The sequence below is a fragment of the Rhinoderma darwinii genome, chromosome 1 (genome assembly GCF_050947455.1).
Source record: "Rhinoderma darwinii isolate aRhiDar2 chromosome 1, aRhiDar2.hap1, whole genome shotgun sequence".
Taxonomy (NCBI): domain Eukaryota; kingdom Metazoa; phylum Chordata; class Amphibia; order Anura; family Rhinodermatidae; genus Rhinoderma; species Rhinoderma darwinii.
The window spans coordinates 630,341,392-630,367,283 of NC_134687.1; the positions used below are offsets into that span (position 1 = coordinate 630,341,392).

The 25,892-nt window shown below is 43.3% G+C and overlaps 1 protein-coding gene across 2 annotated transcripts; it reads left to right on the plus strand.

Moving 5' to 3' along the window:
- The first annotated feature begins 1,295 nt into the window (after nt 1-1,295).
- LOC142658175 (uncharacterized) lies at nt 1,296-24,303 on the plus strand. Of its 2 annotated transcripts, XM_075834055.1 has the most exons (9): nt 1,296-1,387; nt 7,187-7,350; nt 8,130-8,312; nt 8,397-8,520; nt 12,223-12,320; nt 12,409-12,517; nt 12,611-12,708; nt 12,875-12,989; nt 22,815-24,303. In XM_075834055.1, exons 2-9 carry the CDS (start codon nt 7,273-7,275, stop codon nt 24,284-24,286), a joined length of 2,277 nt encoding a protein of 758 aa, XP_075690170.1. In that variant the 5' UTR covers nt 1,296-1,387; nt 7,187-7,272; the 3' UTR covers nt 24,287-24,303. The 2 variants fall into 2 exon arrangements, with proteins under 2 accessions (XP_075690170.1, XP_075690206.1); XM_075834091.1 differs by lacking the exons at nt 12,409-12,517; nt 12,611-12,708.
- Nucleotides 24,304-25,892: the final 1,589 nt, after the last annotated feature.

Here is a 25,892-nt window from a genome sequence, read left to right on the forward strand (position 1 = left end):
AGGCTGGCCAGGACGGAGAACAGAGGAACGCATCTCTATGACAATGCCCGGGGGTATTACCTTTTTTATTAATTTTAAACAAAATCCGTTTTGTTTTTTTCCTGCTTTGGGATTTTTGCAGCGGAATAAGTGTTTTCTCCACAAAGATCGCAACATGTGCTATTTGTTGTAGGTTTTACCTCGCCAAGAACTACAACTCCCAGCATGTCCATGATGTTCTTATGGGATATTAGAGGACATTACAGGGAGGGGTATAAGAGGAGAAAACTACAACTCCCAGCATGTCCAGGCTGTTATTATAGGTTTATCAGAGGACATTACAGGGAGGGGGTATAAGAGGAGAGGACTAAAACTCCCAGCATGTTCAGGCTGTTATTATGGGATATCAGAGGACATTACAGGAAGTATAAGATGAGAGGACTACATCTCCCAGCATGTCCAGGATGTTATTATGTAAAATCAGAGGACATTACAGGGAGGGATATGAGGAGAGGACTACAACTCCCAGCCCAGCATGTCCAGGCTGTTATTATGGGATATCAGAGGACATTACAAGAAGTATACGAGGAGAGGACTACAACTCCCAGCATATCCAGGCTGTTATTGTGGGATATCAGAGGATATTACAGGGAGGAGGTATAAGAGAAGAGAACTACAACTCCCAGCATGTCCTGGCTGTTATTATGGGATATGAGAGGACATTACAGGGAGGAGGCATAAGAGAGGACTACAACTCCCAGCATGTGCCGGCTGTTATTATGGGATATCAGGACATTACAGGGAGGAAGTATAAGAGAGGACTACAACTCCCAGCATGTCCAAGCTGTTATTATGAGATATCAGAGGACATTACAGGAGGTATAAGATGAGAGGACTACAATTCCCAGCATGTCCAGGCTGTTATTATGGCATATTAGAGGACATTACAGGGAGGAGGTATAATAGAGAACTACAACTCCCAGCATGTCCAGGCTGCTATTATGGGATATCAGAGGACATTACAGTGAGGAGCTATAAGAGAGGACTACAACTCACAGCATGTCTAGGCTGTTATGTGATATCAGAGGACATTAAAGGAAGGGGTTTAAGAAGAGAGGACTACAACTCCCAGCAGTCCCCTGGCTCCAGCTCTCACACACTTGCTGACAACCTATAGAAGAAAATACTGAATCGGTCACTTCTCCACAGATACTAGTAGCCCCGCCCCCTCATGTCACGTGATCATTACAGGTTTTTCATACGCCACTTGTCGGTCACATGATCGTGAGATCATCACAGGTCCTTTAGCTATTGTATTAGGCGCTGGTCGAGTATCTATGACTGGTAGTCACTGCTGTTGTGTTCTCTCTGTTATCAGTTAGAAGATTTCCCATGATGCAGTGGTGAGGTAAGCTTGTTAAAGGGCAGGCGCTGGTCGGGTTTTCTCTCTGTTATCAGCCATCTGAGGTCTGCTTATTATACAGCAGCGCTGGTCTTGTGTTCTCGCTGTTATCAGCCATGTAAGGTCTGCACATCATAGAGCAGCGCTCTCTGTTATCAGCCATGATGCAGTGGTCAGGTGACATATTATAGAGTAGGCTCTGGTCGGGTGTGTTCTCTCTGTTATCAGCCGTGATATGAAGAGTCGCTCGTAGTCAGTAGTTGTTCTCCCTCCCTGTACGAGAGGCTGAAGTTTGTTTTCTATGTGCCGGTTCTTATTTATTCTGTAACCATACAGCATATAGAGAACTTATTATACTGATAAATGACCTGGGGCCTGAGTAGAATAACGCCCGAAAAAAACAATAAGGGTATGTTCACACGGCGGGGGTCCGTAACGGCTGAAATTACGGGGATGTTTCAGCCTGAAAACATCCCCGTAATTTCAGCCGTACCGGCATGTGCAGGCGCTTGAACGCCGCGTCAATTACGGCCGTAATTAGCGCTGCTATTCATTGGAGTCAATGAATAACGGCTCCAATTACGGCCAAAGAAGTGACAGGTCACTTCTTCTACGCGGGCGTCAATTTACGCGCCGTCATTTGACAGCGGCGCGTAAATATACGCCTCGTGTGAACAGACAAACGTCTGCCCATTGCTTTCAATGGGCAGATGTTTGTCAGCGCTATTGAGGCGCTATTTTCGGGCGTAATTCGGGGCAAAACGCCCGATTTACGTCCGTAAATAGGCCGTGTGAACATACCCTAACTGGCACAAAAATGGGCATCAAAGTGGGCAGCCAAAAGCGATTTAGAGGGTTACATGACTTCGGGCCACTGATCACATGTTTTAAAGGGGGTTTCCAATAATTATTATTTATAAATATCTGATCTTAGGGGTTCCACCCCCACTGGGACCTCCACCAATCACAAGACCAGGCTTACCTTGCCGTTCCTGGGAGTCCCACAGGAATGGAGCGGCAGTGAGCCGTAGTGAGCATGCTCGACCACTGCTCCATTTATTTTATTGCTGAGTGTTTTTTGTTTTTTGCGCTTTGTAAAATGAATCTAATGCAAAGAACGCTTCAAACAAGCGCCACATTTTTTATGCCTCCCATTGATTTCAATCAATGGTCGGAGGCAGGAACCGCTCCATGAAAGAACATGTTGCCCGAGGAAAAAGAACTCCTCTGCCTGCCATTGAAAGGCGATTCGGGGTGTTTTTTGGCCCTAATTCCGCATCAAAATCATCGCAAAAAACTCTGTGAACTCATCCCATATTTATTGTGGCTTTTTTAGTAGTTAAACGTCGAGGATTGGAGTGATGTCCGTCCATTACAGCCAAAGCAATGTCTACTGTCTATTACAGCGACTCCATTATTAGGTCTGGGCTACACAGAGACTTTTTGAAACGCTAGTAATTGATTTTTAAAATTGTAGTACTGCGGCTGTAAGGATATGTGCACACGTAGTGACCAAAAACGTCTGAAAATCCAGAGCTGTTTTCAAGGGAAAACAGACCCTGCTTTTCAGACGTTTTTTGAGCAACTCGTGTTTTTCGCTGCATTCTTCGCGGCGTTTTCGCAGCGTTTTTTACGTCCGTTTTTGGAGCTGTTTTCATTGGAGTCTATGAGAAAACAGCTCCAAAAACGTCCAAAGAAGTGTCCTGCACTTCTTTTGACGAGGCTGTATTTTTACGCGTCGTCGTTTGACAGCTGTCAAACGACAACACGTAAATGACAGGTCGTCTGCACAGTACGTCGGCAAACCCATTCAAATGAATGGGCAGATGTTTGCCGACGTATTGTAGCCTTATTTTCAGACGTAAAACGAGGCATAATACGCCTCGTTTACGTCTGAAAATAGGTCGTGTGAACCCAGCCTAACTCTTGTTAAAATCAGTTGCTTCATAAAAAAGTCTCCACGTAGGCCAGGCTTTAGCCATCTATATCCAGGAGGGACAACAGAGGAGCATCGCAGCAAAGAGTAGATTCTCCAGAATTGTTATATCACGGGGAATACATGGATTTACTATAATAGACATGTCAGAACAGGTGACCGCACCTCTCTAAATCTAGTGATTCACAGGTGACAGTGCGGTAGCACCTGGACCTGAAGAGGAGTTCGGAGGGTCAGTATTACTAGACGTTACCTATTAGATTAATCCAAGAGATAACGTACTATATTTAAAAAAAAGAAAAAAAAAGAAGGGTTCGTGGTCTATGTTCCTGCTCCGCTTTTATAGCTAGTGAGCGGGGCAGTTATGGACCTAAGCACTGTTCCCTCATGCACACGACCATAAGGGTATGTTCACACGGCTTATTTTCAGACGTTTTTCGGGCTGCAAACGGGCGAAAAACGGCCGAAAATCTGAAGCAGAACGCCTCCAAACATCTGCCCGTTGATTTCAATGGGAAAGCGGCGTTCTGTTCCAACGGGCCACTTTTTTTCCGCTGCCTTCTTCAGCCGTTTTTGGAGCCGTTTTTCATAGACTCTACAGAAAAACGGCCGTAAAAAACACAGCGAAAAACGCCACGAAAATGAAGTGTCAGAAGCGCTCGGGTGAGCCTGAGTCCGTACGCCGCTGGCTCGGCCTTTCTGAGGAAAGCCGATCAGAAACGAAGCGGCAGGGTGCTCGCCCAAACGCTTCTGCCGCTTCGTTTTAGCGAACAGTGGGGGTCTCAGTGCTCGGACCCCCACCGATCAAAACTTCTGACATGTCACTATGTCAGACATGTCAAAAAATTTTTGAAAGTTTGGTTACCCTTTAACTTTTTCTATGCCTGCACAAATAGCCGTTATGTAAATAGTGTTAGGACATGACTGTTGGATTACTGGTGTCTTTCTTGTTACTATCTAGAAGGGGTTTATGTGTTCGCACCATTCATGTCCAACCGACATATTGAACCTGACATTGTAGAGAGCGGATTAAATAAATGACGTACGATGTATTGTAATTAGGGCTTGGCGATTTGATCAAATTAATTCGTCCTCAAGGACTCTCGTGATTCTGTTTTTTAACAGGATCGTAGAATCGATTCTTTAGTAGCGCCGTCATGCCAAGCTGCAAGGGGAAGCTCCACCCCGCCGCTTCGTCACTGCCGGGTCCGCCCCGTTCTGTCCCTGCTTCTCCATGGAACTGCTGTACTGAGTGAACAAAATGATACAGCTCGCGTGGGGAAGCAGGGACTATAAATACTGCCCCGCTGTAGATAGCACCCCCCCTTACAGATCGCACCCCCCCTTGTACCTTGTAGATTGCACCACAGCCTCCCCCCGCCCCCCTTGTAGATCGCACCGTTTTGGCACCCACTAGGAGCTATTCACGCACAGTTATTCACGCACTCACAAAGCACATCTATTTTTATTATTATTTTCAACTGAATTGAAGGGCAAATCACGCACCGCACACGACTTCAATGGGCGCATAGGTGCGTGATAACACACCAATATAGGACATACAGTGAATTGCCCGCAGCGGACTCTCGTTGCATGAAAAATCACGCATGTGTGAATGGCCCCATTGAAATCAACGGGTCCGTGTGCTGTGCGTTGTTTCAACGCGCAGCACACGGACGTGATTCACTCTCGTGTGAATGGGGCCTAAGTCAAAGAGGTGTCGGCACTCGTAAAGAGAGCCGACACATAGATTAGTGCAGAGCTGCTCACGCTGAAGCATCTTCTGCGCTCCTTAAACCCAGAGGCACGCTGCAAACGTCTATATGAGTGCTAACTGCACGGGGCATCGGCAGTTAGAACGTATATAGCCGCATGGCAGTCGAGGAGGGGTTAATGCCCATGTTTTTTTCACTGTGGTGTGACTGTAACCTAAATGACTATGATGCCAGGAGTCCCGTTCACAAGTACCATGGTCAGGCTGGGAAATCCGGCTGACACTGCAGACACTATAATGTAATCTCTACAGAGTGCTGACTCGGCGCTATCTGCCTGGCGCAGCTGAAATTTAGACTGCTCTCGCTTACACTGTAGGAGGTGGTGACAGGCAGAGAGGGATGTTGGTGCACAATGAGTGCATACTTATTTATAGATTCTGTTAACCTCTTCCCTGCTGGGGAACAATTAGATACACATTTTTCCAATAATATTTCTGATAAAAAAGCATTTGCAGAGATTAAAAGTTGTGAAGTTACGTACAATTATTATAAGTTATTTCTATAAAGGAAATTATTTATTGAATTGTCTTTTGGTATTTTTTTCCGTTTTATTTAAGAGTAATAAGAAAATCGAGATTTAAATCGAAAATTGGCCGTAGAGTTAAAAAATAAACTAGATTTTTATTTTTTGGGCAAATTTGCCCAACCCTAATTGTGTCTATATCTGTCTTACTAATGACACCCCGTTATCTGTACAAGAGGAAGAACTATTTGTAGCTTTGTTATAATTCCAGGATCGGCTTTTTATGACCACGGTGAGAATAACCTTCAGTGGTGAGACGAGTCTGACTCTGTATTTCACTCTCGCATAAATTGTGGGGGGAGACGTCCTCGTTTTGGGGTCTCTGGAGTAACTCTTACACAATCCTGAATCATTTCCTACAGTCCTGATCTCAAATGGGAAAACACTCTAGGGGCAATTATCGGGAAAATGCGTCCATATCATCATTCGTTTGGCCGACCATCTGCCGACACTTTAAAGGGGTTATGAAGGGATTGAAAATTAGCAGTGTTCATATTGCAGTATGTGAGTACACTGCTAATATACATTCCTGTCCCCCATGAGATTTTAATAGATTTTTACATTGCTGCCAGGGGACCAGAAGTCTAGTGGCACAGCCTACCTTCATCACGACACGACTCGTCGTCATGTGACCGTGCCCACTATGTAATCGCTGTAGCAGTAGCCCCTCATAACCCCTCTAACATTGTCTATTGAGGTGCAAAAAGTGTCTAAAACACATAATCTGGCACAAGGCATGTACAAAATTTTTCTGGTGCAAATTGAGCCAAAATTCTGGCGCATTTAGCTTAGTAAATCTCAGCCACGGTTTGTAGCAGGTGTAAGGCACATGGGTTGGATTTGCTGTGGAAAACTCTGCAGCGAATCCAACACAGGTACCGCAGGGAATTCCAGCTGAGTGTCCACACTGATTTGGTGCGGACTTTTGGCCAGATTTGCCGCCGCAGACACGTAATGAGGTGAGAGAAAAAAAGTCAATACTTAACTCCTACAGTTCTCCCATAGCGAATCGTCACTCCTCTGGGGCTGGTGTCTGTGCTGCCGGCATCCTGGGATGACGTTTTCTCCCATGTGACCATTGCAGTCTGTGATTGGCTGCAGCGTTTGCATTAGATGAAATGTCATCCCAGGAGACTGACTTCACTGAAACCAGATGAGGGAGGAATGAGTATTGACTAACGATTTTTCCACAGCAAAGACTTGCAATTTGTTGCAGAATTTTACTTCCCCATTAAACTTAATGGGGAAAGTCCACAACAAATATGCAACGATTCCGCAGAATTAATTGACATGCTGCAATTTTTTTTAAAAATCCGTACTGCAGGTCAATTTCTGCTTGGAAATTTTCAGCAGATTTTTAAAATCTCAACCACATTGCTGCTACTGTAATTTCACTGCAGTTTTTCCATCCGCGAATCCCAACGGAAAATTTGCAGCAAAGCTACATGTACAGGGGGCCTCAGAAGTAACTTGGCTAATATTATATATGTAATGATCAATAAGTGAGGTTCTGAATGTCACACATGATGTTGTCCCCTGTATGATTTCCATCTTCTCCTTTCTTCATAAAGACGTCTGCAGTACTAGATCCTCCAGATCCTCCAGTTTTCTCATCTTCTCCCCCGCAACTTTCCTTCTCCTGAATGACCCACCAAGAATGGACAAGGACAGGAATGAGATGAGCAGAAGAATATTAAACTTCACCTTGGAGATCATCTACCTGTTGAGCGGAGAGGTAAACTTTTCTACATTATAGAACAAGTCACACATAGGGAAGGGACAACACATAATAGGAAGTAATAGGAAGAATCCAGTGTCCTGTATAACAGCGTCTAGACCTTCCAAGTGACGTCAAGAAGCTGAAGATCAGCCACCAATATGGTCAGTTATGTGTCCTGTCACCAATGCAGCAATAGTAATGTTGTAGAGCAAGGAGAATGACCAGGAACCAGGAGGAATAGGATCACCTCTATATAGAAACCTAGAAGATGACGGCAGGAGGAGAGCACATGGTCCATCTAGTCGCCCCCAATGTTATTTATTTTTAGTTTTCTCTTAGGATAGTTCTATGTTTCTCCCCAGCCGGTTTACATTCACTTACTGCTGATTTTCCAACCACATCTGCTGGAAGTTTGCTCCGAGCAACTAGTATTTCAGTAAAATAATATTTTCTGACATTGCTTCTGATCCCCCCCCTCCCCCCCCCACAACTAATGTCAGATTGTTCCCCTTGTTCTTGTGTTTAGTTTCTTCCCCCCTGTAACATATCTAAAGGTTTCCACTATTTTCCCCCCTTTCCCGTCTTTCCTCCAGGAGATCAGTTTTATTCTTCAGACCTTCCACCGTTCTTGTTGTCGTCTTTGGTCTCGTTCTATTTTCTCAATGTCTTTTTGTAGGTGAGGTCTCCAGTATAACAGATGTGGGGTCACTAGAGCTCTATACAGCGGGGTCACAATTTTCCTCTGAGGGGGGAATACTGTGTTCAGTTCTCTAAGTGTCTCTCTCCATATACAGGAGTACACAATAGTGAAGAAGACATCGGGTGACTGTATGACTCCCATCATCCATGAGTCAGGAGGATGGAGCAGTAGTCAGAGCCCCATCACAGAGCCTCCCCCTCACTCCCGGATACATGAGAAGAACAATAAGAAGATCTTAGAACTGATCTACAAGATGACGGAGCTGCTGACTGGAGAGGTGACACTCCTGGGAATGCTGGGAAATTCTACAGTAACAGCACTGGAGGTGTCTGGGTAATGACTGTATCATTGTGTGTGTCAGGTTCCTATAAGGTGTCAGGATGTCACTGTCTATTTCTCCATGGAGGAGTGGGAGTATCTAGAAGGACACAAGGATCTGTACGAGGAGGTCATGATGGAAAACCATTGGCCGCGCACATCACAAGGTACGAAGAGAGAGAGGCATAATTTTTTTAAAGTTTTGTTGGTTATTACTGCGGGCACAGGCTGGCACTGGTCGCCGCATTGAAGCCTTCGTACCGTCCTGTGCAGTGCGTATTGTCATGCAATGTAAGAGCTCCCAAATTTAGGCTACTTTCACATCACCTCAGAGCCCTATGTTTGCCAAATATGACCTACAAGCTCGGGCTCGTATAGTAGACTACACTATTCTATGCAGATGTACCCCTCAAAAAAAAAAAAAAAAGCATGCAGCTCCATATCCATTTTTTTTTTTTTTACATGCGATCTTATAGGCAACGTATGCCGCTATATGACTATACAGTGGCATACGTCGGAGCGTTCTTTTAGAGATCTAAGTTGGAAAATCCTCTTGATGTATACATCTGGCAGAAGGTTCCTTCCTTTTATAGAGCGAGTACAACATCGCGTCTATCCCATAGTTCTCCCTTCATGTCTGGCAGTCACTAGTCACTCTACAAGCAGCATACAATTACTAAACATGTCTGGAGGAGGTGGGATCACCGTGCACTTCTCACTATGTCATACTCCAGTTTATCATCCCTGTCAGACCGGACATGTGTGCTGCTAGTAACAGATGTACGGACCAGAGTGTTCTAGCTGCCAAATCAGCAATATGTTGTGTGGTCAATGTGCTGTGTGTGAACATTCTCTTATATAACCAGTGACTGATCTGCGCTGATTTTATAATCTCTCCAACATGAGGAGTGTAAAGTTCTACCATGTGGGAACAGCGGACATGACCATTATGAGGAAAGATGTTCTGCAGGTTCCGTGTGAGATCTAATAATACTGGAGTCTACTCTTCTGCACATGGATATGACATTCTGCTAGTAGATCCTTAAACATTTCTGCAATTTCAAGTTATAACAAATACCCGCTGTCTATATGCTTTATAAGTATATATTAATGGCAGACAGTTAGGTGCCCACCTCTTAATCAGAACAGAGGAAGATAAAATCATCAAATGTTTTTCCGAAAGTGTTTTTTTTCACCAATTGACCGTCATGTTTTTTAATGGGGTCAGATATTTTGGATTTGGGGATAATAGGAGGTATGGAAGATCTCGGTTATGGAGAAAGGTCATCAAATCTAAATGGATTTTCTCTAGAGAAGAGAAGGCTGAGGGGGATGGGGATATCTTTATATAAATATCTCTATAAAACCAATGTAGTAAACATATTATTTTCATGGACCCAACAGAAAACACGGGGTCACTGCTTATTATTAAAGAAAGTGCAATTTTATGGCAAACTTCAAAAGCCGCACATCACTGTCCGAAACGTAAAGTTATAGAACCTGCTCCCTCAGGATTTGGTAATGGTAAAGTGTGGAGAGATATAAGAAGGGGGTAGATATCTTCCTGGTAAGACACAATATACAGCGTTACTGGTAGTAATGTAGAATGTGGATCCAGGGATCTGTCCGATTGTCCACCGGGGCAGGGAGGTGTTTTCCCGCTTCATGGAGAATTGGGACTTTGCCATGTAAAGATTGTCTTTCTCCTCTGGGTCATTTGAGGTTTAAGTATAGTTAAAATTTGCATTTCCCATAATTTAAAAATCATAGAGCACCTTTTCTTAGAACTCTGCCTTGTGCTGTTGCTCTGTTTATTCCTACTAGAAATGTATAAATTAATTGAAAACTAGGTGTCACCAGTTGGTGGCCCTTGCTTACACAGTCTGACACTCTACAATCAGTGCTGACCATATCAGAAGGTGTAGGGACACGCCGCTTTCATAAGAGGAATGGTAACTATTCTTACATTTCCAGTAGGAACAACAGAGGAACGGCATAACGTAGCGTTCTAAGAAAAGCTGCTCCAGAATTGTTAGTTCATGGGGAATAGAAGTATTTACTATACGGACATGTTAGGAGAGCCAACAAGTCCTCTTGTTGTTTTTTTCCTTCCTCTGGATGAACTGGGGTTTGTAAGTATAAAACGTTCAAACCTGGAGGACTTAGACCTTGTATACTCCACAAACTATGTAAAATGTCTATCTCTGTCGATCCCGATCAGCCGTAATATTAAATCAACCTGCATAATAATGTACAGGTCGCCCCCATGCTGCCAAAACAGCTCTGGACCTCTGAAGGTTCCTGTGTTATCTGGCGCCAGGACGTTAGCAGCAACTCCTTGAAGTCCTGTAAATTGTGCGGCCTCCATGGATCAGACTTGTTATTACACAGATGCTCGATTCGATTGAGATCTGGGGGATTTGGAGACAAGTCAACTTGTGGCATTGTCCTGCTGAAAGAGGGCACTGCCATTAGGAACTACTACTGTCATGAAGCAGGGTACTTGGTGTGCAGTAATGTTTAGGTAGGTGGTACATGTCACAGCCACATGAATGCCAGGCCCAGCAGAACATTACCCAGAGCATCACACTGCTTCCACCGATTTTCCTTTTACCCATAGTGCATTTTTCTGCCATCTCTCTTCTCCAGCTCAGTGACACACACGCACCCGGCTGTCTACATCATGTAAAGGAAAACTTGATTCATCAGACCAGACCACTTTTTTTATTTCTCCAATTGTCCAATTCTGATGCTCACCTGCCGATTGTAGGTGCTTTCGGCGGTGGAAAGAGGTCAGCATGCACACTCTGACAGGTCTGCGGCTACACCGCTCCATATACAGCAAGCTGCGATGCTCTGCATGTTCTGACACCTTTGTATCATAGCCATCAGTAACTTTTTCAGTAATTTCTGGTACTGTATCTCTTCTGTGGGATCAGACCAAATGGGCTAGTCTTCGCTCCCCACGTGCATAGATGATCCTTGGCCACCAATGACCCTGTTGCTGGCCTACCAGTTGTCCTTGGAGTACTTTTGGTAGATATGAAGCACTACATACCGTGAAGACCCCATAAAACCTGACGTTTTGGAGATACTCTGACCCAGTCGTCTAGACATCACAATTTGGCCCATGTTTCCAACACATCAACTTCAAGAACTGACTGTACACTTGCCTCCTAATATATCCCACCCCTTGTCAGGCGTCATTGTCACTAGATCCTCAATGTTCTTCACTTCTCCTGTCAGCGGGTTTAATGTTCTGGATAATCGGTACATTTATTGAGGAGGACAGTGATAGTGCTGTCGTGGTCTCATCGAAAACCAATTACTGGTAAAAGTAATTATTATATATTTTTTTTCCCCATTTGCCATAACAGCACTAGGGAAAATAAACTTTGGGTATATTACCGTAGAGCTTTCTCCAATAACTCTGTGTTTTCCCATCCCTTCTGGAGAGTAATTTAGGAGAAGTTGTTTTCAGTACTACAGGTACTTTTTCTGACTGTGCATTCAATCTCCTGTGATTTAGAATTCCCTATTGGGCAGCGGTGGTAATGTTCAAAGACCCGTCTAGGCAACGCCTGGTACTGTTTTTGATCGGACTCCTGTGTCCTGCCACTTTCAAATGTATCCACATCTTTAGCGTGCGAGTGCATTTGTATAATATGGCAATGCAGGGAGCAGTCGGCGTCCCGCCATTCTCTTTGGTAGACCACAATAGGACTACGGCTTGCAAATCACTGGACCTCGGCGCAAGTGGTGTGGAGCACAATATTGTAATTTTGGCTCTGATCAATAAACATAGGGGTGTATGATGTATAGACAGATCTATAGTAGTAATGTATTCAGTCATGGTGTGTGTCCTACAGATGGATCCAGTAGGAGAAATCCACCAGAGAGATGTCCCAGTATTCTGTATTCCCAGGACTGTCCAGAGGAAAATCACAATGTCCCAGAGAATCATCAGGTAGATGGCGCCAAAGTCTCACCAAAATATTACTATAAAGTAATTCACCCCAAGTTCATTTGAATTATTTTTTTTCCTGGCTATTTAGGGTGAAAATCTGATTGATATTAAGGTTGAGGTTAAAGATGAAGCAGAAGAAGAGGAGACGGATTTAATGGCTCATCAGCAGTGTAATGAGGGGGAGACTTTCATTAGTTGTAAGAAAAAAATATCTGTTTTGAGGGTCACTTAGATACTACTCCCATCTTCACATGTAAACAATCTATTCCTTCACTGTGTGTTTCCTACAGATGGAACCAGTAGGAGAAATCCACCAGAGAGATGTCCCAGTCCTCTGTATTCCCAGGACTGTCCAGAGGAAAATCACAATGTCCCAGAGAATCATCAGGTAGATGAAGCTGAGCCCTTTACCAGATCTATATAGGGGGGTGTGGAGCTTTTTGGTCCTTCGGTCATAGATGTGATCATAGATTTTGGTGGGTTCTTATGTTAATCTGTTAGATTCTTCGCACTCTCTCTTGTATTGTACTGAATTGTTACATATGTGAAATCAGGGGGAAGATCTGACTAACATTAAAGCAGAGGATGAAGCAGAAGAAGAGCAGATGAGGGGCGATCAACCGTGTAAGAGTGAAGTAAGGGAGGGAATTCCAGGAGGTGTTACCAGAGGTAAGTAATGATGAATTTAGAAAGTGAATTGGGAGGTTTGTTAAGGTGAGGTTCCTCCTTAGTTCTACATTACAGTAACACGTTAGACAATGTGTTATACATAGTGCAGGACCTGAGGGAGCTGTGACTGCACATAGAAGTTCTCTACAAGGTTTTCTATGAATCCGGTCATGCACTAGGCTTCGCTTTAGATTTTTTGGGGGGGGGGGGGGGGCACCAGCTGTGATTAACAGCTGCACTAACAGCCGAGATCTGAGAACTCAATTTATCCACTTAAACACCACAATCAATGCTGATAAAGGGCTTGCTTTGACACTTTCAACCTTGAGACTATAAGGTTACATGCACACCTTGCGTATTCTGCGAAAAATCACAGCGTTTTCATTCTGCTGGTTTTGCTGCGTGTTTCTCCAGAAATAGGGGGAGAGAATTTGCAAGCGGGATAATTTGACATTCCACGGTTTCGAAAATACGCACTGCATGTCAATTTACGACCCGAAAAATACCACAGAGTGGACATGAGATTCCCTGGAATCGAGTTGCCTGTGCTGATATTTTATTATGCTGCAGTTTTGCCACACAAAAACGATCAGCAAAACCGCACGTAATACGCATTGTGTGCATTGACCCTAATAGTGGTTTCACACAGTGCATCTTTTTTGGGGTGGCTTTCCCTGCGTTTTTCATGCATTTTTTTTCCCCCTAAGAACGTTGCAGCGAGATGTTACATGAATGTCTATATTGAAGTATAAAACACACTACAAATGTTTTATTTTTAAGTTGTGCCATTTGTCTGGTCTTTTGGTGTGTTTTTTTGGTCCATGGCATGTTTTTTAAAACGCAGCACGCTTCGTTATTTGTACATGTTACAAATGTATGAATTAAAAAAAAAAAAAATGCCAGATGAAACACTGACTTTATCCATTCATCTGTATGAGGCTTGCAGAAATTCATAATAACGTTATCCACATAATTCTTAGTAACTACCACAGACAGAGTAACGAAGTGCAGAGATTGTGAATAGACATCCCGTGGAATGTCTATTCACTGTCCTAAACACTTCAGTATTGTTAATGCGTTAGTATAAGACAGCACATAAGGATCTAGCAGGATCCCTATGCGCTGAGTAAATGAATGGAGAGGAGTGCAGGACACTGATTGGTTAGCGTCATACACTCCCCTGTACAACACCCACTTGGTCTAAAGTAAAAACACGCCCACTTAGGCATTAAGCAACTCATTAGCATAAATCTAAAATAGCTAATAAAGTGGTAAAAATAGATCGATTTTTTTTAAAATAAAAAGCACTGCTGTCACCTACATTATAGCACCCATCTCCTTATGTAGGAGATAGGGCACTTATAATGTGGTGACAGAGCCTCTTTAAATGAGAAGCTTTATGCTTTTGAGAAGGGAAAACACTGCATTCCAGCATGAACACCTCCTACATGTGTTAAACACGGTGGTGGCAGTATCATGGTTTGAGACTGTTTTGCTGCATCTGTGCCAGGACTGCTTACCATCATTGATGGAACAATGAATTCTAATGGGAAATGTCAGGACATCTGTCCATGTTTCTCAATATCAAGAGAACGTGGGTCATGCAGCAAGACAACGACCCTAAGCACACAATTTTAAAATTAGAATATTAAGTAAGCCCAAAAATGATTTTTAATACCGAAATGTTGGCCTACTGAAAAGTATGTACAGTATAATGCCCTCAATACTTGGTCGGGGCTCCGACTCTCCATGAATTACTGCATCAATGCGGCGTGGCATGGAGGCGATCAGCCGGTGGCACTGCTGAGGTGTTATGGAAGCCCAGGTTGCTTTGATAGCGGCCTTCAGCTCGTCTGCATTGTTGGGTCTGGTGTCTCTCATCTTTCCCTTGACAATACCCCATAGATTCTCTGTGGGGATTAGGTCAGGTGAGTTTGCTGACCAATCAAGCGCAGTGATGCTGTGGTTATTAAACCAGGTATTGGCAGGGGGCGTGGCTTAGCGGCGTATGTGAGCAGACGCAGGAACCGGAGCTCCCGCTGCCGATATTCTGAAACACATCCTGTGGCTGAATTTCTCTAACAAAGACATACCTGTGCAGAGAGGGGAGAAGGAGGAGAACCTGGTGACACTATTCTGCAGAATCTGGAGGCTGTAATGACCCGTTCAAGGAAGTCTAAGGCGGCAGAGGAAGGTGAGCTGGGATTACAAGATGGCGCCGACATGTGCGTGATGGCAGAGAGCAGAGACTTGAGAGGGGCGGCGGCATCCCGACTGGAGCGCTTTGCCAGAAAGACACCCGTGAAGGCAGATGCTGGAGGAGAGATGACAGGAGGAGGGAAAAAGCAGGCAGGCTGCTCCGGGTCCAGATATGAACCGCTGCGGGCACAGGTGGACTCAGAGGAGGAGAATGGAGAAGATGTTGCAGGCAGCTCAGGAGGAGGGCTGGATCGAGGCCCGCACAATTCAAATAAGCCTGGGCCTACGTTGGCAGATGTTTTTTCGGCGGTAAGCCTATGTAATGCCACGCTAGCTAAACTCACTTGCCAGGTGGGCGGAATAAAGGAGGATATTTCCATAATACGGCACGATCTGCAGAAGGTGTCGGAGCGTACAACAGCGGTGGAAGGTAGAGTCAGTGATGTGGAAGACAGAATGCTGCCCATGAGGAGAGATGTAAATGCGGTAGCTGTGGATGTTACTTATTTGTTATCTAAAACGGATGACCTGGAGAACCGTCTACGTCGCAATAACGTACGGATGGTGGGAATACCCGAAAAAGTGGAAGGGTCCAATCCGGATTCCTATTTCGAAAAATGGTTACTGGAGGTGTTTGGCAAGGAGTCGTTGACACCATTGTTTGCGGTGGAAAGAGCCCATAGAGTACCAACTCGCCCGGGTCCACCTGGAAGACCTGTGCTGGTAAAGCTGCTTCATTATAAGGACAGAGATTTAATTCTTCGCCAGGCCCGGGAAAAGCAGGATATACGGGTGAATGGTGTGAAAGTGTCATTTTACCCGGATTTTTCTGTAGAGGTCCAGAAAAGAAGGATGCAATTTCTGGATATCAAACGACGACTGAGGGATCTGCGTGTTCAATACTCCATGTTGTACCCGGCGAAACTTCGAGTTGCGGCGCTGGGATCTGTACAATTTTTTGAGAACTCAAAAGATGCGTTAAGATGGCTGGACAGTCACGAGGATCGCCTTCGTCAGAATCGAGAGGAAGCTGCTGCGTGATTATCAGGTGGATGGTTGAAGAGGGGACTCTGCTTACTATGAAAAAGGAGGATGCGCCGCACAGGGGAATAAGGCATTGTTTTTTCTGCATTTTATTTTACTGTTCTAATTTGGGGCTGCAGCCTCTAGGTTTATAATGCTGAAGGAAAGACAGAGATGTCAGGTTAATTGAAGATGTTGGAGTCACTAAAATGCTATATGTCTATGGTAGTAAGGTGGCGGGAGGTTTGTGGTTCTCAGGTTTATATTGTGGGAAAAGATGTGTTTCTGCAGTGTAAATGGGAAGCTGAACAGTCACATTGGTGGAGATTTCTTCACCAGCCCGGGCCCTCTTTGGAGGGTAAGTTTCTGGAATGTTGGGCGGGCTAGGGAGGGGGGAGGAGGGAGGAGAATGTTTTGGAGGGAAAGGGAGTTGGAAATGCAGTACGCTCTGATTGGCACTGGATTCAAGGGTAATGGCCTCTGTCAGATAAAAAAAATGGATAGATGGGGGGTAGGGTAAATCTTTTGTCCTGGAATGTGAGAGGTATGGGAGAGGCAACAAAACGGCGAGCTATATTTGACTTTCTGAAAGGGCAGTCTGCTGGAGTGATGGGACTACAGGAAACGCATCTTACCGCTGATACTGTGCAACAGGCACATAGGGTGTGGATTAGACACAGCTTTCACTCCTATCATTCCACATATTCAAGGGGGGTTAGTCTCCTGGTTCATAGGGATGTACCTTTTTGCTGTTTGGCTTCCTTTAAAGATGGAGAGGGCAGATATGTAGGGGTACATTGTAAGTTTAATTGGGAATGTATAATTGTGGTACTGTATGTACCTCCCCCATACTCGGTGGTTCCAATAAGGGAAGTGTTGGAAAGGCTGGCTAGTTGGCCGATGGTCCCGACTATACTTATGGGAGACTTCAACAATGTAATGGATATAAGACGTGATAAATTTCCAAAAGGGGGGGGGGGGTAGGTGAGGCTGTTCTGACGCGGTTTGGGAAGTACATGATAGAGGTGGGGTACACGGATATTTGGCCGGCAAAGTGGCCCTCTACTACGCAATATTCTTGTGTGTCATCTACTTATGGATCGTTGTCTAGAATAGATTTGATGTTTAGTAACGGGTTAGGGATTGAGTGTGTGGAAGGGGTGGAATATCTGCCAAGGTCACTGTCTGATCACTCCCCAATGATATTGAAAGTTCGAACTAGTCCGCAGATAGGGGGGCTAAGACTGCATTGGAGGCTAAATCCGTTCTGGATACGACTAGTGGGGGAGGAGATAATAACTGCGAGCTTGCAGGAGTACTTTGAGTTTAATAAAGGTACGGTACCTATAGATATCTTATGGGATGCTATGAAGGCGAATATCAGGGGGGTGTATATCCGGGAAATCACGACCATTAAAAATAGATCACGACAGGTGGGAAAACATCTACTGGAAAGGGTGACATTATCCGAGGAGACTCATGTAGCTAATAATACAGCAGAAACGAAGGCCCAGTGGAAGGTAGCCCTAAAATTACTAAAGGAACATCAACTAGAACAGGCAGCTAATAAAAGGTTGTTTTTGCAGCAAAAATATTATGAGGAGGGGGAAATGACGGGCAGATTGTTGGCAAATATGGCTAGGCCTCAGCGGGAGGGTGCGTTCATCCACCAATTGCAGGACAAAGAGGGGACACTGGTTGGAGAAACAGGGGACATACTGGATGTGTTGAAGTCCTTCTATACCGAGCTGTATCGTACGAGGGTAGATTATCCGGAAGATCTATTGACAGACTATCTAGAGGAAATGGAGTGGGTTACCTTAGGGGAGGAGGAGAGAGAGTGGCTGGAAGAGCCAATTACATTGGAGGAATTGCAGGAAGCAGTGAGTTCTATGGCAAATGAAAAGGCTCCAGGCATGGATGGTATACCTACAGAGATGTACAAAACATATGGGGGGGAGCTTCTGCCAGAGTTATTAGAGGTGTTCCAAGATAGTTTTGCCAGGGGACGACTGCCACAGACTATGTATGAAGCGGCAATAGTAGTCATTCCTAAAGAGGGGAAAGATCGAACACAGCCGGATTCTTATAGACCAATATCCCTGCTGTCCGCAGATGTAAAAATTTTGGCAAAGGTTCTGGCTAATAGGCTGACAAGAGTGGTGACTAAGATAGTGGGCCCGGATCAGTCGGGATTTATGCCATCAAGATCTACAGCAGTTAATCTGAGAAGATTATTCTTGAATTTGCAGACAGAGGCTGCAGATACACAGGGTAGAGCAGTGTTGTCCTTAGACGCGGCTAAGGCATTTGATAGTGTGGAGTGGGGGTATCTGTGGGCTGTTTTGGAGCGGTTCGGATTTGGGAATAATTTTATAACATGGGTAAAATTGCTGTATAAGGAACCGGTGGCTAGGATTCGAACCAATGGGCGGATGTCAGATTCCTTTAGACTAGAGAGGGGAACGCGTCAGGGATGTCCACTTTCCCCGCTATTATTCGCTCTAGCGATCGAACCTCTGGCAAATGTGGTAAGGCAACATCCGGGTATAGAAGGGTTTCGATGTGGGGAGCTGGAGGAACGCATAGCATTATATGCGGATGATATTTTACTATTCCTGGGAGAGATAGTTCGGTCACTGCCGTTGATAATGACCATATTGGAACGGTTTGGCAAATTTTCAGGGCTTCAAATTAATTGGAGTAAGTCGACATTGCTGCCACTCAAACCATTGGAGGGGCCACTGGTGGTGGAGGGAATTGCTGTACCTTGTGTTAAGGAATTTAAATATCTGGGGATTAAGGTCTCGGGGAGGGTTCAGGATTTTGTTGCGCTGAATGTGAAACCATTATTGGACAAACTAAAAGATAAGACCAGAATATGGCTTGGACTACCACTTTCAGCGCTAGGAAGAGCAAACCTGATTAAAATGATTCTGATGCCTCAGGTTCTTTATGTGGTGCATAATGCCCCAGTGTGGTTGCCTAAATACTGGTTCAGGAGAATACATAATCTGTTTAGGGACTTAGTGTGGAAAAGGGGGATCCCCAGGATTAAATTGGAAAAATTACAATTACCAACGGAAAAGGGAGGATTAGCTATTCCAAATGCGTGGATATATTACTTAGCAGCCCAAGCACAACATTTTAAAAGTTGGAAGAATAGGGAAGAGTGGGACTCTAGTGGGAAACTGGTGCATCATTTGAGTCGGGGCGAGGATATACTAGAGGCAATGGAGTCTCATAAACTGAGGAGGGAGGCGAAAGGGAAACCGACTTTGCTATTGATACATAGGGTCTGGTGGGAATGCAAAAAAATACTGGGCGTTACTGGGTGCTCCAATTATATGCCTCTATGGGATAATACATACTTATGGGAATTCCATATCTTGGACGGCTTTCAGGAGTGGGAACAAGCTGGGGTCAGATATGTATACCAGGTATATGAGGGGGGAAGTCTCAAATTGTTCTCACAGTTACAGGAGGAGTTCGGACTCCCACATCGGATGTTTTATCAATACCTCCAGTTGCGGCATGCGGCGCAGGCCCAGGGTAGATTGGTGGACTTGGGCTGCTCTACTATGGGAGTGATGGAGCAGGTATTGGGAGCAAAAGACACTAAAGGGATTATTTCTGTGATCTATGGTACATTACTTTCCAAATTCCTTGGAGATCCGATGGGGGTGATCAGATGCAAATGGGAAGAGGATGTGGCGAATATAACTGATGATGAGTGGGAGGAGATACTGGAATCGCCCAAAATGCTCTCCATTAATGTAGCACACAGGAGGTCACAACTTTTTCTCCTACATAGAGTGTACAGGACACCTAAGGTGTTAATGCAAATGAGACTCAGACCAACGCAGGAGTGTCCCAGGTGTTTGTTTGAGGGGGCAGACATAAAGCATATGTTCTGGAGTTGTCCGAAGCTGAATGATTACTGGAAGGAGGTTGGAGGCATGGTAGAGAGGGTATTTGGGAGAGTTTTTCCGTTGGAACCTAAGATCTATGTGTTGGGCTGCATGGGGGAGGAGGGAGGTGATGGAGCTGAATTACTGGCCATAAAAAAGGTTTTGTATCATGCTAGGAAACTAATAGCAAAATATTGGTTGAATGCGGATCCCCCGGAGGGGTCTGAGCTAGTGGAATACGTTAATCACACGGTGGCATTGGAACATCGGATATACCTAAAACGTGGGGCAATACACAAATACGATAAGCAATGGGCAAAATGGGAACACAATTATGGCACTGCAGGGAGGTAGAATACACCTTAAGGTGGAATGATCAGGAGGCAAGTATGGATATATCAGTAGGAGGCAGGAGAGAGAGTGGTTATAGGAGTCAGGGAAAGGAGGAGGTACTGCGGGGGGGGGGGGGAGTTGGGATGGAGGGAAGTGGGAGTTATGATACATATAACTGTATATGTTGTACAAAACTGAAAATGTATTGACGGTTGGAACCAAGTTAATGTACATGAGTTGTATGATATATGTTGTATTATCAATAAAAACTGGTTTGATTTAAAAAAAACAAACCAGGTATTGGCACTTTTGGCAGTGTGGGAAGGTGCCAAGTCTTGCTGGAAAATGAAATCCGCATCTCCATAAAGCTTGTCAGCAGACGGAAGCATGAAGTGCTCTTAAATTTCCTGGTAGACGGCTGCGCTGACTCTGGACTTGATATAACCCAGTGGACCAACACTTTTGCTCAGTGTCCAAAGTCCTGTTTTCAGATGAAAGTAAACGTTGCATGTCATTTGGAAATCAAGGTCCCAGAGTCTGGAGGAAGAGTGGAGAGGCATCAATCCAAGTTTCTTGCGGTCCAGTGTGAAGTTTCCACAGTCCATGATGGTTTGGGGAGTCAACGCAGCAGTCTACCAGGACATTTTCGAGCACTTCATGCTTCCCCCTGCTGACAATCTTTATAGAGATGCTGATTTCATTTTCCAGCAGGACTTTGCACCTGCCCACACTGCCAAAATACCTGGTTTAATAACCACAGCATCACTGTGCTTGATTGGCTAGCAAACTCGCCTGACCTAATCCCCATAGAGAATCTATGGGGTATTGTCAAGGGGAACATGAAACACCAGACCCAACAATGCAGCCGAGCTGAAGGCCGCTATCAAAGCAACCTGGGCTTCCATAACACCTCAGCAGTGCCACAGGCTGATCGCCTCCATGCCACTACTTACCGCCAATCCCCTACATGTACATCATTTTGCGGGAAGGGTTAAGCATCATTTTGTTATAATCAACAACAAAAAACTTTTTATTTTTGTAATTTACTTGGTAATTTATTTGATGCAATACTTACTGATATTCTAATAACAGCTGAGAAGAAAGATTCCCATTATTGTTCTATATTCAATAAGAGGCTGGGCACAAGAATTGAGGCGCTATTACAAAACACGCAATCTCCACATGCTTCTTCAGGGTACAACAATCTTTCAAATCCATGATTATTAGGAAGATCATATTTCACATTTCATTATTGTACATCCAAAGACGTTTATGTAAAGGTCACCTGCACTCAGAGGCCATTTCATTAGGACCACCTTACCTTTATTAGTACTTGATAGGACCCGCTTTCCCCTTACAACAGCCTAAATTCTTAGTGGAAAGATATAACCAGATACTCGAAATCTTTATTACAGATTGTGATTAATAATCTCACTCTGTCTATTCCACTATGTCCTATAGATGTTGTATAAAAATTAGATCTGGTGACTGTGCAGCCATTAGAATATACAGACCTCATTGTCATGTCCGTGAATGCAGTCTGAGATGTGTGCTTTGTCTCATGACACATTATCTTGTTGAATGTAGACAATGGCCAAGATTATATGGTCAATGACCATATTAAGTTGTATTAAAGTGATGCTCAATTAGTTTTGAAGGGTCAAATGTTTTGGCAGAGGACAAGTGTGAATGTCAGACAAGGTAATGGTTTTTTAAATGTTTTCGTTTTATCAAGCCATGGTTTATGTAATAAAAGTGGTGACTGGGTGTAGGCCAGAATTTTGGATTAAATGAGAAAGCAGTACTAGGAAAAGTCCCAGAAGCGATAAACTGGCTGTTTGCAGAGTCAGGCAGGCCATGAGTGCAGGAAATGGGGATGTCTCTCTGCTAAAGCTCCCTGTAGTCTGTCTACTCTTCTCTATAGCTAGAGATGGAATTTGCAGGACAACTGAGAGTTGACATCAAATTATAGAAAGGGAGTCACCGAGTGGCAGTAACTTCACACAGACTTTGCAAGGATAAAACAATATTATTTTGAAGAAAGTAAATTGCAAAATTGCTAAATATCAGGTATACTATTAGATTAACACAAGTTTTATGAGAAGTTTGTGTCCATTTAATGTGTTATTCAAAGCTTTATAAGACTGCAATCACACTTTTTGTTTTTGTGGCTGTTCTTCGTGCAGTTTTTTTAGCCAAAGCCAGTGGTGGTTTTGAAAAGAACTCAAACGTCTCCTTTCTGCTGGATCCACTTCTCACTTTGACTATGGGAAAAACTGCATGCAGCCTAATATGATATAAATTTGTCTACTATGTGGTTTGAAAAATAAATCATGAAATCCATTTTTAATCCTAACAGAAAATCCCAGGAAGAACTCTGAGGGAAACTTCATGTTATTGCTAAATTATAAAGTAGAAGATGAAGATCTCATGCAGCAGTCTTCAGGAGAAAACCTCATTACCCTTAATGTACATCCAGGACTTCGCAGTACAGATCTTACATATAATTCCTCTAATAATGAGAAACCTACTTCTGACCAATTACAGATTGTTACCACAAGTACAGGTCAGAAAGAGGGTAATAGGTTTCAATGTAGTAAACAGTCTACAAAAAGCTCAGGTTGTTTTACGCACAGAAGAATTCACACAGGAGAGAAGTCATACACCTGTTCGCAATGTGGGAAATGTTTTATAAAGAAATCACATCTTGTTATACATGTGCGAAATCACACAGGGGAGAAGCCATACTCCTGTTCAGAATGTGGGAAATGTTTTATAAGGAAATCACGTCTTGTTATACATGCGAGAAATCACACAGGAGAGAAGCCATATTCATGTTCAGAATGTGGGAAATGTTTTGCAGAAAAATCAACTCTTGTTACACATGAGCGAAGTCACACAGGGGCGAAGCCATATTCATGTTCAGAATGTGGGAAATGTTTTACAGAAAAAACAAGTGTTGCAAAACATCAGAGGATTCACACAGGAGAGAAGCCATATTCTTGTTCAGAATGTGAAAAATGTTTTATAAATAAATCACATCTTGTTAAACATCAGAGGATTCACACAGGAGAGAAGCCGTATTCATGTTCACAGTGTGGGAAATGTTTTACAGAAAAATCAACTCTTGTTACACATGAGAGAAGTCACACAGGAGATAAGCCATATTCATGTTCAGAATGTGGGAAGTTCTTTAGAGATAAATCATATCTTGCTATACATAAGAGAATTCACACAGGAGAGAAGCCGTATTCATGTTCAGAATGTGAGATGTGTTTTTCAATTAAATCAAGTCTTGTTAAACATCAAAAAAATCATACAGGTGAGAAGCCATATTCGTGTTCAGAATGTGGGAAGTGCTTTACAGTTAAATCAAGTTTTACTACACATATGCGAATTCACACAGGGGAGAAGCCATTTTCATGTTCAAAATGCGGGAAATGTTTTGCACGAAAATCAATTCTTGTGACACATGAGAGAAGTCACACAGGTGAGAAGCCGTATTCATGTTTAGAATGTGGGAAGTGCTTTACAAATCAATCAAGGCTTACTACACACAAGAAAAGTCACACAGGGGAGAAGCCGTATTCATGTCCAGAATGTGGGAAGTGCCTTAGAGATAAAGCATATCTTGCTGTACATATGAGAATACACTCAGGAGAGAAGCCACATTCATGTTCAGAATGTGGGAAATGTTTTACAGAAAAATCAAGTCTTGTTAAACATGAGAGAGGTCATACAGGAGAAAAGCCATTTTCATGTTCAGAATGTGGGAAATGTTTTTCCCAAAAATCAAATCTTGTTAAACATGAGAGAACTCACACAGGATAGATGCAATTTTGATGTTCTATATGTGGAAAATGTGTTCTATGAAAATAAAATTTTGAAACTAATCAAAGAATTTGCATTAAAAAAAAGTATTCTTGTTTGGAATGTGGAAAAAGCTAAAAGGGCAAAATAAGATTTTGAACTCCTTAGGGGTTATTCAGGATGGCCAGGATCAGAGTTAGCTTCGATCCTGGCTGGTTAACTCTTCAGGTGCCTGGATCAATAGCAACTACGGCATCTAAGTGGTTAACTTTTTTGTGCCCACCCCCACGTGACGCAATCTCCCCACGGATTGGACATTGTTGATATGGCAACTCGAGGACTAACAATTTCCTCCATGACTGCTTCTACGAAAAAACAGAGAAGATCCAGCGATATGTGGTATGAATCGGAAAAACTCAGATGCAAGCAAACACAGATGCAAGCAAACACAGCTTAGAAAAAACACCAGGAGAAATGACAAGGTGGCAAGTTATGGCAGTAAAAAAGCCTACGTGTTTCAAGCACTGGCTGTGCTCTTAATCATGGCCAGATCAAGTGAGCTCCTGCAAGCCGACAGAGTAAATAAATCCTAAGAGTGTGGGAGGCTGTGCCTGAGACGTGACGACGCTCTCAGGTGTAATGATTACAAATCAGGAAGTCAAGCCTCCGTAAGAAATTAGTTAGGAAATATTTAATAAATGTGTGTTTTTAACAGGAGAATGCTGGATACAGTAAAGAGGGACCTCGAGAAGTGTTGGAATGTATCTGAAAATATATATAAAGTTGATTTGTGTGACAAGATGTTCACACAATCAGGTTCCTAAAAAGTTAACCGAGGGTCACATAACTGAGGCTTGCAGAGCGACACTTGATAAATACCAATACATGGAAAAAATGCAAAGAAAAGGAAAAGAACCACAGAGAAAAATACATGAATACCAAATGGAGGAAAAACAAAACAGATGAATGAAAACATATATAAACACATGGGGAAAAAAGATATGTAAATATACAAATGTATGATGCAATAGCAAAAACAAAAATAATAATAATAAAGAGCACCGACATCGGAAAAAACCCTGTACTCGACAAGAAAAATGTATAATACAATATTAGTACAAATGGCATATTAGAAAAAATGAATGATGAATGATAATCATAATAGGTGGCAACAGATTAATGATAATACGGCCATACTAATAGCGACCATTAAGCCAGAAAGTACTGTAGAGATACAAAATTAAATGCTGAAAAAATGAAAGTAACTGGGTTCACCAGATATATATAAACGTACATAAATAGTAAGTACAAAGATGATTTTAATGAAAAGGACTAGATCCCCATGTGGGAAATCTTACACATAAAAAATGGAAGACATAAAAACGGAGTATCTTGATACAAAATTGACGAACTGGAAATATCAGTAACAAGAAGATAGATAAATGTCATATATCCCTATGCTTGGATACGTGAAATCCAAATGAATATACATAAATAAGATCCTACAGTGAAATAGCAGACATCAATTATTTATGTATTAATGTGTTTGATAGGGCATTAATATGACAATCATATAAATAGAACACTGAAATTGGCATGAAGGACTATATCTCAGACAAGAACAAGG